General features: G+C 42.6%; 1 protein-coding gene across 2 annotated transcripts in view; it reads right to left on the reverse strand.

Annotated features, from left to right (window-relative positions):
* Nucleotides 1-18,638, reverse strand: part of ptprdb (protein tyrosine phosphatase receptor type Db) — a 146,636-nt gene that overhangs the window by 11,863 nt on the left and 116,135 nt on the right. For both annotated transcript variants that reach the window (XM_070986640.1, XM_070986646.1), the window contains 16 exons: nucleotides 17,317-17,510; nucleotides 16,552-16,578; nucleotides 15,795-15,912; nucleotides 14,919-15,506; nucleotides 14,414-14,508; nucleotides 13,594-13,850; nucleotides 12,292-12,385; nucleotides 10,529-10,753; nucleotides 10,281-10,441; nucleotides 8,641-8,652; nucleotides 7,868-7,980; nucleotides 7,707-7,748; nucleotides 7,068-7,165; nucleotides 4,836-4,959; nucleotides 2,453-2,628; nucleotides 936-959 (listed from right to left, as the gene is read on the reverse strand). In XM_070986640.1, coding sequence (XP_070842741.1) covers nucleotides 936-959; nucleotides 2,453-2,628; nucleotides 4,836-4,959; nucleotides 7,068-7,165; nucleotides 7,707-7,748; nucleotides 7,868-7,980; nucleotides 8,641-8,652; nucleotides 10,281-10,441; nucleotides 10,529-10,753; nucleotides 12,292-12,385; nucleotides 13,594-13,850; nucleotides 14,414-14,508; nucleotides 14,919-15,506; nucleotides 15,795-15,912; nucleotides 16,552-16,578; nucleotides 17,317-17,510 — 2,348 coding nt within the window. The remainder of the gene's footprint in view (nucleotides 1-935; nucleotides 960-2,452; nucleotides 2,629-4,835; nucleotides 4,960-7,067; nucleotides 7,166-7,706; nucleotides 7,749-7,867; nucleotides 7,981-8,640; nucleotides 8,653-10,280; nucleotides 10,442-10,528; nucleotides 10,754-12,291; nucleotides 12,386-13,593; nucleotides 13,851-14,413; nucleotides 14,509-14,918; nucleotides 15,507-15,794; nucleotides 15,913-16,551; nucleotides 16,579-17,316; nucleotides 17,511-18,638) is intronic.

An 18,638-nucleotide genomic window follows, 5' to 3' on the forward strand; every position in this document is an offset into this window, starting at 1 on the left:
CAGCTTTTCAACTGTTGTTTTCCCACCAGACCTTGAGACACTGTGGGGACAGGAATGGTCGTCCACGTAGGGGGGCCAGACCACTGCCAAAGAGTAAACAGGGTCACAGTAAATGCCTGGTGTGAAGACTATATTATCCATTTGATATATGGACTAATGGCATAACTGCGCCCTGCTCTTGTGTGGTTTGATCGGTGCTAAAAGGAAGCATACCGACAAGATTCCCACAGTGGGGCCATCTGTGATCATCTGTGTCGTTAATGCGTGAACACATAATGTCATAATGTTGAAAGGTGTTAAATGAGATTAAATCGTTCTCTCCAACAAACAGCCCACCACTCCTTCCAACTGTGGATACGGAGGTAGTGGGCTGAGAATAAGCAGCTAAGTATATTTAAATCCAAAGCTTTCATTGTTGCATAATGTTCTAACTACTTTATTGAATTTAGAGAATTTAAAGCCAGCCGTTCACAAACTACAGATTGATCATGTTAAGACACGGTAGCAGCCTATGGCTTACAATGAGGTGCTCTGCAGTCCTTCACTCTGTAGTGATTCTGCAGAACTACTGAACTCCATCATGTAAAAAAAAAATGTTTCTTTAATGGCTACATCCTCTACTGCATAGCCACTAGATAGGAAAACAGGAAAACACTTGTGGGTGTGATCATGCAAACTGTGGACACTGATGTGCACTGTTTTTGAACTGCTGCGGTTACAATGAAATCCATGTCAGAGCTGTGAGTGCCTTGTGGTGAGCTGAAAACAATTCTGCATTCTCACTCAATGCACGGGCTATTACAAAGGAAAAAGGGGGAAACAGCAGAAAAAAATGGGGGGAGGGGCACTGAATAGGGAAAAAAGGTAAGGAGAAAACCATGTGAGGTGAGGTTGCATTTTTAAAAGGGATTAGCAAAGGAGAGAAAGGGTCTTGCCTTAGAGAAGAAATAAGAGGGCATCTGAGGGTCAAACAGACACAACAGAGACAGTTGGAAAAAGTTGAAAAGGAAGCAGAGTTTTAACAAAGAAGACACAGGTTAATAGGAAAAGAAGCACAGATGAGAGGAAAGGATCATTTTCTGAACAGGGCTCCGGACATAATTGGTTAGCACTTAATCATGATTCATGCCTCAAGCCATTCCTGCTCATTTTATTCTATCATGACATTCACATTACATTGGATTTTTACTCAAGTGCATATTCTGTTAACAACAGCAAAATGCCTCGAAGCTAAATGATTTTCTAATTCATTACCTTGGCCCTGTTTAGCTGTACTTGTAATTACCCCAGGTCCTGCTCACCATTATACTCCATTACATTCTACTGTATTTTTATTCCATCCTCATCTTCATGACACCTTGTTCTATCCTTCATGCCTAATCTAACTTCTCACTTAAACATAGCACTTTTGGCTCGGTCACCATAATGATGTCAGCTGGTTTTTGGTTTATTTTATAAACTATTTTTGTACAACATGATGTGTCCTCTCCTTGTCTGCCCTGTTCTGTTGAATCCATCAGAACTCCACTGTCCTTCCACATGCTAAAAAATGAATGCTCTGGCCTGCAGTGGCCTGTCCTGTACCCCCTCGCTGCTGTCAAACCTACCTGCACATTTCTCTAAAAATTTAACCTCAAAAAAGATCTTCCACATCCTATCATGTTCTGTGACCTCATCTACTCTTCTTCTCTTACCTCGCTGCACTACAGTCTATCCAACCACATCCTCCTTTAACAAGCCCAGTCCTGCTCTACTCTTAATCTATTTTAGCCTTTTCTGTGCTGTTAGTGGAACATCCAGTTGCACTTTACACTACATGCGACTCCTGTTCTTCTGAGAGCTGCTGAGCTCCACAACATTTCCCCCCAAAAAAACATCTGACAAGCAGACTGGCTTTGGTAGATCAAAGAAATAATGCACTGCCTTGCACGGCATGTGGCTTACCGAAGTCACTTGCTTACTAATGCACGCTGGCACAGACAAACGAAATAAAGGTCTGCCACACTTTCATCCAAAAAATGTCTGTCAGGATGTAGATTGGAGTAGCATTTGTAAGACTTCTTAGGCTTTTGGTGCTTATTGTAAAACTGTTATTGCTGATAAAAATCTGTAGATGTACATTTTTGTTTCTCCAGCTGTTTTCCTGGGATAACATTAATGGACAAATTCCACTTGCTTTAACACCTTTTGCTCCACTATGTCTTGAGTTCTGTGCTACTTTACAGGGACTCTGTAGTCTATCCCATCACACAGATCCCTACGCTTATCTACTACTATATACACTTTGCCCACTGTGCTATGCCAGCATACCATCCACTGTCCTATCCCAACTTTCTCAAAGCGACCTATCCACATCAACATTGTGTTGGCTTAGCGCAATGCTACCCTGTCCTCGCCTTCCCATACTCCATGTCATCCCATCGCCTTTTTCTTATCCGTGACTTTGTCTTACCCGTGACTTCTCTTCCAGCTTGGTCATCATGATAATGTTGGCTGTGTGCTGCTCCCAGACCATCCTCCAGAACTCTCCGAAAGTCTCAGGGAGGGATCCCTGAGTGGCGATATAGGCGTTCTGACGGCGGTAGCCATCGATGTAGTTGGCGTTGATGTAGTCACTACCGGGGACACCTGCAAGATAAGGAAAAAGTCGAAGTTATGGAGGGTGAGGGAAGGGAATGGAAAGAGATGGAGGAGAATGAGTGCTGATGGGTTGAGGCGGGAGAGAAAGGGGTGAGTAAACAGAGGAGAAGAGGTGGGCGAAACAGATGCGACTGATGCTGAAATACTCTGCTCTGAATACTCTGCGCTCATGTCCGGCCACTGCAGCATATGTGTGATGAATGGCACTGATTCACGCAGAAAAATTCACTGTCCGTGTAATTTTCTTCGCAGATGAACCTGATTCTTATTCTGATTCCCAGTGAAATAATCTATATGGATTATTTAAAGTCTACTGAAAGCATGAAAGCGGGTTTATGTCCCAGTAATAAAGGGTGTGGATCATTTGAGGTCATGGCAGGGAGATTAATGTTTTCACAGGGCCAAGCGTCCTTTGGTGTTGGATTGTTCAGCCGTCTTGTTTTATAATGCATGCTAAGACGATCATGGGCCTAATCTGAGTATACTCTGGATGTGTCGCTTTGAATGGCAATATGACTGTAAGGCTGTCTCTGTGTAAGACTCAGCTGACACTGCTTGTCCTGGAAGGGATTGTGTGTATGTGTGTGTATGTGTGTATGATGTGAGAGACCGGCTGTGTGTGTTTGATTTAGGATCAGTCCTGCTCATCTGGGGCCTAATACCATAATCCCAAAAATCACTGAGTCATAGCTCAAACATGCACACATGCAGCGAAACGCCAAAGCACACACACAGACATACACACCGACGTGTACGCATGCATTCAGCCGTGACCCGATTCTGCCGAAGTGGGACACAAAACTCCTTTGGAGTCGTCTGATAGCGGTTTACATGTAAAAAAGATAGAAGTCAATGAGCGAACAGTAGAATCCCAACAGGACGAAACTCCTGTAGCCGCTTCTCTTGTTGCAACTTATTTTCTGAACACAACTCAGTCACATACACTCATAAAACCCCAAGCCACCATCTCTCTCTCTCATCTCACACACATTTAAATGACAGAGGAGTGCAGGGTGTTTATGCAACTTATTTCAAATGGGATGGGGACAGACGGTAAGAGGAGCTTCCAACATATGTTTATCAACCTCAGTCTTTAAAAGACAGCTTGGCTAAATGCTTTGATGTGCTACAACTTTATTGCAAGGGACTACAGCAGAAGCACGGTGCAGATAAAACAATCACACACACTCACACAACACACACAGACACACACTTCCAGTCACTTGGTGGCTACACTGGCTTGGCAGAGGGAGTGCGTTCATGAGCATGTGCGGAGGAGACTGGGAGCAAAAGTGCATATCTGTGCTTGTGCACATCCTGGGCATGTGTTTTAAATCTATAGTCGAGTGTGTGTGTGTGCATGCGTGCGTGTGTGAATGCGTTTTTGGACATGCTCAAGAGTATATGTGTTTTCTAAGCTGAAAGAAAGACAGACAGCCAGGGCTCCAGGACAGGCGGGGGCGGAAGGGCTGCTCACACATGCTCTGCCCAGATAAGGCTCATCTGTTTGGGCTTGGCCTCCCACTGCCTCCCTCTCTCTGCATTGGAGCTGCCAGTTTCTCTGCCTCAGGTCTTTCCCAGCTTAGGTGGGTTAGCGCGCTTCAAAACGCACACTGAGAACAGGACCGAGACTATTTTTTTCTTCTCATTTTAGGCCGTTTAAAAAAGGTGCATCATGAAGATAAATCGGTAAACAGGCTGTTAATTAAGCACGAGCCTAATTTATCTCCATCAACATTAAAATGGTCAAGCGAGAGATCGTATCAGCTGTATGATGCAGGTAGGTACGTTTGTTTGAATCCTGACATCAACATTTTTATGGCTGATGCAGACAGAGTACTTTGTATGCGTTGTGTGTATGGGAATGTCAATGAAACACATCTTTGGACTATTAATAATCCTCCCATCCCTCATGGATAGCAGCTCTCACACACACAAAGTCGTACTCAAACACACATACTGTACACAAAATGCAATCTATCACCAACCTCACCCATCACAACTACATGCCCAATGTAAACCCTTACCCCAACTTAACCCTGACTCACAAACCTCAAATAGCATTTGAAAGAAGCGAGAAAGTGACCCAAATGCCCTCACTTCCTAAAAATGCCCTCACTCTCAAATGAGTCCTCACAAAGATATTATTACAAAAGCCCAGAGACACACACAAACACACTGGCGGCGTGTCTTACCCTCAATGCTGGAGAGTATAACCCTGGAGTGATCATAGGCAATGACGTTAGCGTAGCGGTTCTTTGGTTTGTTGACCTCCAGGTTGGAGTTCTCCCATGTGAACTGCTGACCGGGGTCGACGGACTACAAGAGACAAAAGACAAGGTCGGTACAAAGAGAAAACATCAACAGAAAATACACCACACTGGTTATCTGTGCTGACAATTTCAGCCTGTTTTCGACAGTGTTTGCATGCTTAATACGTTTCAAAAATCTTTTGGTTTTAATGCTTCGGTTTAAAAGCGTAACTTAAATTATTGGCTTTCAAATTGTCATACCAGCATTTGGCGTGTCACTAACATTATATTCTAGCAAACGGTGACGCATGTACGATTGAGGCCATTCATTTGAGTAAGGAAAAATCTCTTTCTTGCTTGGAATACTCACTAAAATGCTCTTCTTGATCAATCAGAGCTCACTCAACTCACCAAAGACACTGAGAGGCAGTAATTGCGTGCCCCTTTCCAGTCCTCTAATGATATAATGCATACGCTTTAAGCATCAGCATTTAAAACTGAGCATTGGCAAGAAGGTTGCCATCGCTTCAAAATTTGGCTTGAAATGCAGTAGATTTCATCGGGAAAGGCAAGAACTGAATGAATCTGATCTTACAAGCATTACCCAATGTTGCCGCAAGAAGAAGCACGCCATCAGAAACCACATACAAATTGAAAATTAACAAGCTATTATTGAACTTGGATGGGAAATGTCTGCAAATACGATACCCCATTTCAAGAAACAACAGTGATGCGGGGACTTTCCGCAAAGAAAAAGAAAATAACTAGCTACCAGAGAAAGTTGATAAAAGCACAATAAATTCATCTGGGAGAGAAAGGATGGTTGTGTTAGACCAACACATTAAGTTCCTGGAGGGTAATTACAGTGCAACCTCTGCCGTTCGCTGGGAGAGGCAGACATGAGGTCATTATGGGGCTGTCAATGGAGAGGGACGAAGAGGAGAGAGCCAGAGCAACTTCGCAATTCTGAATATTTTACGACACATAATTATGGTTTGGTTTGGGGGAAAAATGGACAGGAGTGGTACTGGATGACTGCGTGTGTGTGTGTGTGTGTGTGTGTGTGTGTGTGTTTGAGACTTCTGTCCAACATCATGTGTGTCTGATTATTACACCGCAATCATATCTGGCCTCTCTCCCTCCCTCTCTCCCTCAATCCCTCCTCCATCCATCTCTCTCGTTCCCTCGTTAAGGGTTCAGCACTGAACAAAGCACACAGTCATGCAGAGAGAATGTGAGGCTCAACAGAGTGGTTCCAACTCACACCACAATTACATACGGCTTCTCCCTCACTGTCTCTTCCTCCCTCCTTTATCCTCTCTCCCAACGTTTTTCTCCCTAAAACATCCTCACTCTGTTTTTCTACTCTGCTCTGCATAATGTGACCTTGTCTTCCTCTACATACGCATCTCTGTCGCACACAATTTGCCTCTCTCTCGTGGTAGCCAATTAGAGCCTTATGTCTCCTTCTTCACCCAGAGGCCGTCGGTCTAAACTGATTTTTTTTTTTGTTTTGCCGGGAAAAGAAAACATTTTTACCCGTTTAATAGCTCTCTGTGGAGCTCATTGTAATGCCGGCACTATTTCTACTGATGCGTTTTTTTTCTTATTTAATGCCACAGTTCAGCACACCAAGTTCAGGCACATTGTTATCTCCGAGTGGAAGCCCTTTTTTTTCCTTGGTTCCACATTAACTGTGTTGCAAGTTGGAAACTAATCAAGAAGTGTCTTTTTTTTCTTTTTTTTTTTTACAGAGAACACTTGCTTCCTGTATCTCTTGGTGAGTCTGCTCTCTGTCACTGCCTCTTTATTTCTATCTCTGTTTCGCCTCTTTCTCCACCCGAGCGCAGAAATGAGGGTTTGATAACCATCTGACAAACTCTCTTTGAGCTTGCAATTTCAATTCCCCCGCCCCTTATATTTGTATAGATAACAACAAGACAGCAGAGAGAGGAAAATGTGCTTTATCTCGCATCGTTCTGTGAAGACGAAATCAAAACGCGACTTAACTATAGAGTTAAGAGGCACGGCTCAATCTGCGGCGCTCGCCACTGAAATCGAAACGGAACGGCAAAAGAATTGACGAGTCAACTATAAATGTGCGTGTGACTGCATCAAAACCAGATGAATTTCCCAAGTTAAAGATTTTCAGGGACAGATAATCAGCATTCCTACCTCGTACTCTTGAGAGAACTTGAGATTGTCGTTTGCCTTGAGGCGCTCAATGTGATCTGCCAGCTCAGAGATGGGGACGGGCGGGTGACTTGCCATGCCTGCCGAGCACAGAAACAGAAAAAGAGGCCATTTCAATACGTGTACCAACTAAACTCTTTTGGAGGAAAATGTTAGGAGTAAGGATTCTCAGAGGAGGTGTTGTTTAGTGTTCTGTCCGTAGTCAGTGGAGGAAGCAAATGGAAATGTTGTTTTTTTTTTTTGTTAAGTGACCATTTTCTCTCCAGGCAGACATAAAAAAGAACAATGTGCGTGTTGTGAAAGTTACTGAGGCACAGTAACACGTCCTCAGAGTATATGCACACTGCTGGTGAAGATAAAAAAAGAATATAACACAGGCGGTTAAAAATTTAGCATGAAATATTTTTCTTTTTGGGGGGGGGGGGGTTTAAGGAAGTATTCCAGAGGCATTTTGATGAAATGTTGTCAATTCAAGCAGCTTCATCCTATGTGGGATGGAAGGTTAGTTAGCATGAGGATGAGAAAGACAGAAAGAAAGAGATGAGAAAATGAATGTGGACGTAAGGAAGACAATGACAGCGGACAGAAGAGAAGATCTATGGCGGACTGCGACCAACTAACTTGACAAACGTCGATAACCGCGGTACACTGATACACGGTAGGCTGAAAAGGGAAACAACACCATGGTTAATCTTATAAGTACAACCAATACTTTGTAAACCACACATTAAACTACGCATGGCGTTTGTGCCTGTGTGCGTGTGCAGGTGCGTCCGGCGTACCTGGAGTCTGGAAGTTGATTCTGCGCAGCTCGACGGGATCGGTGGGATGGTGGGACGACATGGCTTTGCTGCAGGGGAAGCTGCCCTTCCTGCCCTCAGCCTCGGCTCTTTTCCTGGAATAACGGATCGACAGGCAGCGTTTACATGCACCTCAAACTGATGAGTTTAACCTTTCGCCACATGAAAAAAATGTGGGATTTGTAAACTTTGGCATAAGCTCAGTTTTTGGAATTTGTGATAAATGCACCAGAGTAAGCCTCAAAAAAGTGCTCCTTGGACATTAAGGATAGCTGTAATTTTCAGGAATATTCTGTTTTGAATTCTACCAGAGCTTTGGCTGACTGCTGGATTAGCGTTGCAGCTTTTTATATGTTAATGACTGCCTCACTGTTTGGGATGGAGATGGCGGTCTGCCTATTTCACAGAATCTGCCAGGGGTTAAAAGTGGCATCTCCCATTTTCTTTGCTTTTACGCTGACTTTTAGTTAAAACCATCGACGTGAACAAACTAATGCTGCAGAGCTTTCTTTGTTCCCTATTCTGAATATTCACAATTTGAGTTTATGCCCTTTATCTTTATCAAATGCACTGGATTAATTGTTCAACTTCTAGTATATTTTACCCAGCTACTGTGGTTTATATGCAATCATCAAAGAAACATCAGGTAAATCCTGACTCTTCTGGGATTATTATCTAAAGCATTCTTTGCAAAGGCTTTGCAAAGAAAATACCCCTGTAGGACAGGGATATGGTAATAGGTGGTGTTTGTTTACCTGTCAGGTTTGCTGGATCCAAACAGGGAGAAGAGCAGATAAAAGAACAGACAAGGATGAATAACATTAGTGTCCAATCAACAAACATCAGGGACTATCGTTCTGTCCCTCTCATTAAAACTAATCAGTGTCTCATTACAATGTTAGATATGTTAAATAGCATCTACTATAGACACAAAGACACTCAGTGAATTTAAATCTAAAGACGAAAACTCTTACCCTGATGTCACACAACACTGCATGCACACCCTCTAACTGTGACATCCACTATACAATAACATACAGTGTGCTGCGAAGTGCAACTCAGCCACAAGTGAGACATTAACAGGTTACACTCCAGGGTTTATATACTTTAGAGCATTAGCATCAAGGTTAATAGTTTTGCAAGGCCACATCAGTCACAGCAATTATTCATGTGCATTTGAAAGCTCAAGCCCGAACAACAGATGATTATCATGAATAATGCTAATGGATGATAATGCTCTCTTCCCCTATCTGTTATGTACCTGTACCTGTGTACAGAGTCTAGGAACAAATGACAGAAAAAATACTTTTAATTTACTATGAGAACTTCTGAGCTAAACTCTGGTGTGATTAGTATAACAGATGTTAGTCCTGTATGATTCATAATTGATGAAAACACTTAATGAAGCTAGAAGTCCAGCTCCAGACTATATTTGGCCCTACAGTAAGTAAGTACAGAGGTTTTCAAACTGGGGGGGCGGGGGGATGGTGGAAAGTCGAAGGGGGAAAGGCAGAGATACAGCATGAGTTGAAAGGCACTTTGAAACCATTAGTGTCCGATTATCATGGCAACTTCTTCTGTGTTATAACTCAGATCAATCAAATCTGAACACACGGACATGACACACATATTTCCTGTTTCCTGTTGTGACTTGCACTTCCTGATAATATCCATAAAATCCATAAAAATCCATAAATCAAAAAAGATGGTCCTTTTCACACCAGAGCTTGCCTGAGTTTTCCTCAGCATCAAATTAATTCAGTGAGTCGTCTGTACATCCAATTGCTAATAGTTGCTAATTGCTAATTTGTTATACTTTGAATGGTGCTGCTTTGCTTGTGAACTAATGCAGGCTGGAAAAAACAGGGCTTAAGCAGCTAACTGAATGCATGGAAACAAAAAAAAAAAGCACATCTCCAAAAGCATTATGGGAACCGGAGTTTCAGAACATTTTCATGTAGCACCCACAGTACTTTTTGACTGTAGAATAGACTGGGGGGGGGGGGGTCTTTTGTCTGATGGGGGAAAACCACTGCTCCTGACCTTGCTCTGTTAAAGGCAATTTAAGAACTGCTGCTTGATAGACAGCCGAACCACATGCAAAGAATATATTAAAGTATCTGTGGAATATACTATATTGCTCAACAGATATTTTGAGTCGAATACACAGAGGAGCAACGATCCAAATTGGAAACAAAAACAAGTTAATCCCTCCAGAGTAGCTGTTGCCCTTCTGTGAAGACGTAAGCTGCCTTTGTAATTATTTTTCTTTATCTCATATTCACCAAAACTCTTAATCTTTCACTCTGTCTCTGTTTTGATTTCCCTCATCCTTCCCTCGCCAATCCGATAGTTTATTAATCCAGTTTACATCTTCCCATCACGCCGTACTTACCTCTTGAAAAGGAGGATGGCGATGACGATGCAGACGATGAAGATGACAGCCAGCACAGGCCCCACCACCCACAGCAGACCCTCTTCCTCGTCCACTATTGGCTGAGGATCCACATCTGATGAGGTCACGGGATCAGAATAAGGGCTGGTGGCGTACATAGTCTGGAGGAGGACATGGTTTTAATGCATTTTCACATATACATGAGACAAAAAGCTGGATTCTTATGGTTGAACTCTGTTTTTACTCACATTCTCCGAGAGATCGAGCAGCGCAAGCACAAAGAAAACATACTCCTGTCCGTTCTGCAGTGGACGGTTGCGGAAGTCACCGTAGTTTCGCCCATCACCTAGCGTGAACTCCAGGGGGAGGGTCTTAAAGTGAGCGGTGACATAGGCCCTGGGATCGGATTGGCCCGCCTGTCTGCGGATGCGGAGGGCACGGCTGACACTGGTCCTGTTGATCTCTTTCAGGAGCTGAAAGAGAAGTAAAGAGAGGACAGGAGAGAGCGAGAAATTAGAGGAACGAAACAAAGGTAACAAAGAGTTTGGCAGAAAAGATGAGAAATGATAGAAAATGGCAGAATAGGCTTCAATTAGTTGTAATTTTCATCTAATGGTGCAACATCAAATGCCATCAGTCACACTGCAAATCAACAATTTAATTTCTCTGATTACAGTAAAAGCAATAGAGTCATCCCTCTGTAATTGTGATACTATTTTCCTAAAAAATCATTTGCATAATATTTGGAAATTGTACTCCTTTCTTCAGAAGGGCAGTTTAGACAATTTTACCCCACACAAAACCCCTCATCAGTGAAGGGAAGATGGGCTGTATAGAGCATTATCACCTCAGCACAAATGTCTTCATCAACTGAATAGCTACCACATTTATCCATTGAGACAGTGGGTACCATAAAAACTCCACTGAAACTAATGTCTCACACATGAATGTGCTTTGAGAACAGCGCAATGACTTGATGAAGTCTTTAGAAAAAGGAATTAGGTGGGAAATGTTATGTGAAAGTATTGTTTGGTCTGAACAGGAAACGGATGGCCAGGCCGTCTACCTTTGCATAATAAGATGCAAATAGTCTGTCTGATACAACAGAGCCGGTAGACTCAGCAATATTCTTTCTTTATGTGACCTGAAATCTCAGTTCAAAATACTTTATTCTCCTGTCAAGAGCAATTTGAGGCAAGTGAGCTTTCAAACAAAGTACGCTTTTAAAAATAAAAAAAAACCCCCAAAACAAATATCAAAGAGTTGAAATACACAAGGAATTAAAGGCAGTGGTCAGTCCATAGCTGGCCAACAACATCCAAAAGTGCAAGTGCATTTATCAGCCTACACACAAGGTAAACTTAGCATTTCTTGCTCTGTGGCTTCTGGCTTAAAAGCAAACTTCCTTTGTTTGACATACAGGCAATCTAAAACCTCCTGATTGCATTATCTTAAAGCAGTCACAGAGGATGTGTGTGGGGTCGTTGATAATTTAACATGCTTTTTTTTTTAGTTTATGTAGGCAGCACAGACGCTGCTGAGCCTTTTTCCCCAATGACATCTGTATTTTCGCTAAATCTCAATCTGTCATCAAACACGGTTCCCACGCATTCTTAGGATGGATGATTTCAGCGCTCATGCCACGAATGATTTGGAAGACTGTCTATGTGTTCTGGTGATATTATCGTTTCTTCAGTTTTGGATGCATTTAAATGATAAAAAAAGATCTTCTACACTCGTTCAGAAATTCCTGCAAAAAAAAAGGACACAGTCCTGCAGCGAACCAGTGGAAGCACAGACCGATTCAAACCAGTTGAAGATCTAAAAGCAAATAAGCTGTTTGTACATATAACATTTACTTGTATTTGCGTACCTTCTCTGTGTCATATTCATTAATGATCACCGCCATCATAATCCCTTCAACATCAGTATTACCTTGGCATTAAGCTCTTTATTATGATCACGATTTAGCTATTTATTGGTGTAATCTCCTGTGTGCTGCATGTGTCACCTCATCCAGGTTCATCTGGTCGGGCTCCTCCCAGGGATTCAGGAACTTCCCTCCTCTCTGCTTCTTCAGTGGCACCACCACCACATAGTAACCCCTGAAACACAGCACGCACTGGGTTGAGGTGTGAGGAAATTGACTATAAACTTGCCATGTTTTCAATATTTCAGACCCTGCAGACACATCAGTGCTCTGACATTTACAGGAGTAGTTGGACAGTTTGGGATGTACTTATTTCTTTTTTTGCTGAGAGTGAGATGAGAAGATTGAAACCGCTCCCATGTCTGTGCAATAAATATGAAGCTACAGCTAGAAGCCAGTTAGCTTAGCTTAGCACAATGGCTGGAAACAGGGGGAAACAGCTAGCCTGGCTCCAAAAGGTTTTAAAGGTATGTTTATATTTACGGTACATACATCTTCTCATCTAACTCTAGGCACGAAAGCGAATAAGGACATTTCCTAAAGTGTTCCTTCAGTGCTCTACTCTATGGAGAGCTGTATCATTAATACAGTATACGTGTTACAGCAGCAGCAGCAGCTGTGACACAGCACTCTAAATCTAAACAGTGTGGTTGTTTTTGGAAGAGGGAGACTTTTCTGAAGCCACGTGTGAAACAAAAACAGAATCATTGGAGTAGGGGAATATTTCAGAAGCAGTCAGACCATAAGCGGTGAGGGCACACACACCGAAATCATCCATGGGTCCTCAGTAGATGACTCACTCCAGCGCTCCATGCTCGCACTTGAGCATACACTATCATGCCAACTGATACAGTAGAAATAGCTTATTTATGTCAAATGTGAGAAAATGACATGCGTAAATCTGGCAATTTTGCATTCAGAGAGGAGAGATAATCAGCGTAGAAATCTCGAATTCAGTATCAAAAGGTTTCCAATGTGACAGATACAAACAGAGGAAAATGACTGAGAACATGTGAGCTGTGCTGGAGTCACTCAGGTCACGCTTTAACGCTGAAGGACTGCTTCCACTTGGTGTCTACTGTTCTTGGTTACAAAAAGCAGATGAGATTATCAGCTTTGCGCTTTCATTTGGCCTGTTGTTGGAGTTCTCAGAATTGCTTTGGCGCCAACTCAGAGCAATCCCCCGGATAGACCGAGAAATGAAAAGCAGCAGCAGGAGGAAGAAGTGAAATTACATCTGTGGAACAATTCATTTGAAAACAACCTAATTGGAACAAATTCTGCACAGGATACTACTAAAAATACTCACATCTTGCCATTACAGTACACCAAATCCTTCACTCTCACTCTCTTCACTCTCCTTAACTCATCCATCATCATTACCTGACTTTGGCGGTGGTCTGCACAGTTGGCAGCTGCACAGTCACCATGCCGTCTGCGTTGGTCTTTCCCACCACCGTGGGTTTGGTTTTTAGGATGTCTGGGGCGGTGGTGGCGGTGACGCGGTGCTGCAGACCGCCGGCGCTGTTGGCCCGGTTGGTGAGCAGAAAGGAGTACTGGGTGTCCGGCTCCAAGCCAGTGATCAGCTTCTGAGTCTGCTTCCCATGCACTTCCACAGACTGGCCCTTTCCATACAGGATCTGCACATGGGGGAGGTCAGAGTGAAATTGCATACTACACAGGGTAAGACACAATGCAGCACAAGCTCTCAAATGAAGCTCTCGGCCTTTATTTGCCTCAACACAAAGAAGCAGGGCTTTATTTCACAGGGGATATTACTATTTAATTTCCCCTTTAATTTTCTTAGTATATTTAATTATACTTTATCACAAAGTCTCCATGTTTTTGTCTGTTGTCTTTGCTGTGGCTGCACCTCTTCTATCTATTTTACATTAAAAGCTTTCCAGCAGCTCAAGAGGCATTATAGAACTGTATGACTGCCAGGCTTTATCAATTATCAAACAGGAAGTGTTGAAATTAACGAACAGCAAACAAACACAGAGAAAAACAGGCAATGAATGGTTGGAAATAATATAATAAATTATGCTAACTTTACAGTGTGAGTCACCGTAGAACAGCTCATTTCCCCATCCTGTATTTGCACCCTGCCTTTATTAGTTTGTTTACTATTTGAGGCCTGGCCTATTTGAGTTTGGTTTTTATTCAACTACATTTAAGTATGATAAAATACAAATCTACTCACAGTGAATGGCTGGGCAGGGTTCTTGTCTCGGATCTCCCAGGTCAGCAGGACAGAGTTCTTCATGGCAGCCTTCACTCTGAAGTTGGTGGCAAAAACTAAGGTGCAAAAATAAATAAATAAATAAAACAGATAAACATGAATATGATTCCAGTCCATTTCATCGCTCCACTCAAGCAAAATGAATGGCCTTACCTGTATCATTCTTTAGTACCAGTCTCAACTTAGCTATCTGCTCTAATCAACACACAGTGAGTGTGACTGGACGGGGACACTCGCCCAAGACCCAAGACTCTTACCTTGCTTTGGGAAAAGGTCGTTGGGTCTAAGACTACAGTGACAAGACAACGAAAAAAGGACACTTAGGATGCTGTCACCAGATGTTGTGTGTCTGAGTGTGCATGTGGGACTTGTTGTGCAAGATACTTGCACAAATGTGCTGTTAGGAAGCGTGTGTTGTGTCCTGAGCGATGAAGATGGGTTGTTAGGAGGTGAGTGTGAGTCCTACCTTGGTCCAGCCGCTGCGTCCTAAACTGGACACTGGGGCTGTACGGCCCAGGGCCGACAGCTGTGAACGCGCACAACCTGACATCATACACAGTATCTGCACTCAGACCCTCCAACAAAACATTCGACCCTGGAGCGGGTACCACAACTTCTGAGGCGTTCCCTCGACTGTTTATATCCTTGTACAGCACAGAGTACTTCGCAATTTTCCCATTTTGCTCAATTAGTGGGACTGATTTCCATGCCAGCCGGAGGGAGGTGGCAGAAGCCTCCTCTAAGACTACATTCTCTGGGTATCCACTTGGGGCGTCTTCTGGAGTAGTCACCTCCTTTACAGCCTCCTCTCCGTAGCCCATTTTGTTACGGGCAGAGAGTCTGAACACATAGTTAGCTCCCTTGTGGATGTCCTGGGCTGTGTAGCGGTTCTCCTTGGTGGGGAATTCGACCACCGTAAAGGGAAGGACGTCGATGCGGCCGAAGGTGAGGCGGTACCCCAGGAGCGGGGTGGGTGGGTTGGGCGATGGGTACCATTGGAGCAGAGCAGTACCTGAATCGGTGGCGCTCACCATCAGTTTGGGCTTCTCAGGCACTAAAGTGAGGGAAAGTGGGCAGAGCAGGAGAGAGAGAATGATGAAAGGATAATTAGAGGATAATTGCAAAGCACATTATTGATTGCCTCAAGCAAAACGGCAACATATGATTAATATGGTACCAAATGATGGCTTCATACTGGAATAGCAAGGTGTGACAGAGCGACACATAAACCAATTCAGTGATTGAACGGCCTCTAATGATCATTAGTGATCATTAGTAGCTACGTGTGGTCATGTTTACTTTTGCAGTGTGATTGTGTAGAAGTCTGTGTCGGCCCACTTACGTGGTAGGGCAGAACAGACAGTAACAGGTTTGCTCCGGGCACCATCACCCTTGGCAGTGTAAGCCCCCACTGATACAGAGTAGGAAGTGTCTGCCTTCAGGTCTCCAAGAACCACCTCCTGCACAACAACAAAAAGCACTGTCAGCTGCAAAGGTAACTACTTATGTGTGCCCTCAGGACAATGAGCAGGGCTTCAATGTAATAAAAAAGCCAGGTCAAACTAGTCACAGCCACAGTGACCAAAGGCACATTTTAGGGCTTTTTTCTGACAGTGTACCAGTACAGACAGTTACTCAGTTTTTTGCTGTAAGACAGGAAATACATTTGCTCAACAAAACTCAATACAACCACATCAAATTCTCTCAACAGACCTCAATATGTGCTTCACTCCCAACACAAAATGTCATTTAACTTTGCAGACCCTCAAAACTCATTTAAATTTTCCTCCATCTAATAGCTAATCACAATACTTTCTTCATATCTTGGCGTGCAGAAAGCCTAAATAGTCATAATATTTTGGCAATTCGCACAAATGACTCATATCGGTTATCTATGTTATGTGTTTCCATTTTTTCTTCATTAGAAAATCCTGGAGTACACAGAATGCAGAAATGAAAACGAGACCTCCTGCTGGGTTTTAAGCCCTCGCTCTGGTCTTTGGAGATTTTTAAAGCTACAATCTCATAAATATGACTCATCTACTCTTGGCGCTTTGTGATTACTATTAAATAATAGGCTTAAAGGAGGGTCTACTCACGTATTCAGCTGAGTCACCATATTCCCACTGAACGATGGTACAGTATGGAGAAAAGGGAGAAACAGTTCATAATATTTAGGATATGATATGAAAGACTTTCAAGTTTAATGCATCATATTTCACTGCCATATAAGCATCCGTTTGAAATCAACAGCAGTAATTGGCAGGTATGAATCTATTAATGTCAATTATTTATCCTGGACAGAAAATTAATGATGCTCTGTTTAACCTGTCCAGATCAGTAGTTGCTTTAAGGCCAGACTGGGAAAAACTCAGATTTGCTTTTTTTTTTGCGAAGGGTTAGATAAGAAGATAGATACCAGCCTCATGTCTGTGCATTGAATATGAAGCTACACCCTGTTGCCGGTAGGCAGACGGAGTTACTTCTGGACAGAATCAGGCTAAAGGTTTCACTCTTTGTCGAGTTTTTATGCTAAACTAAGCTACCCATCTCCTAGTACTGATCTTCTCAGCAAGAAGAAAAATAAGAATATTTCTCAAAATGTCTAAATGTTTGTTTTAAACAATCTAAGGGAAGGTTTCTGCTCAATTTGTCGATTTATTTGGAATCATTCATAACTATTTCTAATACAGTCAGGCGTCATAGAGGAAGCTGATATAGAAGCTTTGCTACGAAAACAATATCTGGTTTACATTTAATATTATTGTATTATATAAATGGTGCTCACACAGAATAAAATAAGAGTTTCATTCATAAAACAGTTCCTGACAGTTCATTTGTTAGAGAGTCAATGTTAGTGTCACCTGAGAGTCCTCTATGAGGATATCCTTGATGAAAGGCTGTCCCTGAGGCTCTCCGTAGTTCATCCTCACATAGTGGACTTGGTAGCCCCGGATCTGACCGTGCTGCCGTTCGGGCGCCGGTGCTCGCCATTTCACCCTAACGGCCGAGGCGTTCACAGTCTCTGCCTCCACCCCTCGCGGAGGACCACTTGGAACTAAAAATGCATTTTGGGATAGAGGTCAAGGATCACAGATGATGGGCACTCAAACCTCTCAAGTAAAGGCCTTCACTTTAGTGAAACAAGTTTTTATTTTTTAATCAAAAAATATATTGGTTTCAGGGTCAGATTAAAAAAATATATACCCAAAAGCTGAAAAAGGTATAAAAAAAGAAAAAAAAACCTTCCAAAAAGTCTAAAACTCTGTTCTGATGTCTGGGAAAAAAGTCAAAACAGTAAAAAAATGAGAGTGCTTGAGGAAAAACATGGAGGAAAAAAGCAGTGGAGGATAAGAAGCAAATGTAGAGAAAGATAAGAATGGCAGATAGAAAAGGATTTGTTGCCATGGGCAGATAAACAGTGGCAGGCAGTCAAAGAGAAAATACTGTTATCAAGAAAAACCTTTGCTCACGCTGCCAAAAACTACACTTCTTGAAAAAAAAAAAAAAAAAAAAAAAAAAAAAAAAAAAATATATATATATATATATATAAAAAAAAAAACACCAGCCACTTCTCTTTATCTGACCCATGCATAAGCACTCTAAAGAAAGCCCAAGTCAGAAAAAAATCTTTAGGAGTATGGGATATTAAGCATGAATATCAAAAATATTGCTGAAAATATTACAAATTACTCAAGTCACGATTAAATGTGTTGAATAAAGTTAGTTTAAAGGTGTTCAAATAACTGTCTGAGAACTGGAGAGGAAGGGCAGACGGTCACGGAGAGAAGCCAAGGTGTGGAAAGGCCAAGGTGAAGCTACAGCCAAGGGGTTTGTTTTGGAGGGTTTGTTAGTGGAGAATATAGTGGGAAATCCCAGCCATCCCTTTTCACAAAAAACTAGGGGATTTTAGAAGAAAGGGGAAAGTGCGGAAGAAACGACGCTGGTAAATAAAGAGGATAAAAACGGCTTCTGGAGAAAAAAGGGTTGTTGTTGACAAGAGAGAGCAGCGGTGAGGGAGTAGCAGGAGGAGATTTCCGGATGCTGGAGGTTTCTGGCAGTTATGAAGGAATAAAGGAGAGGTTTTCAAAATTGGAGGGTCTGACAGCGGTTCTTAAATGCACCGTCATCCATTTGGATTGCAGCTCAAGGACTGACAAAATACCTTTACTGGCCAGTGGAGGAA

Source organism: Chaetodon trifascialis, chromosome 2 (assembly GCF_039877785.1).
Source record: "Chaetodon trifascialis isolate fChaTrf1 chromosome 2, fChaTrf1.hap1, whole genome shotgun sequence".
NCBI classification, from domain to species: Eukaryota; Metazoa; Chordata; class Actinopteri; order Chaetodontiformes; family Chaetodontidae; genus Chaetodon; species Chaetodon trifascialis.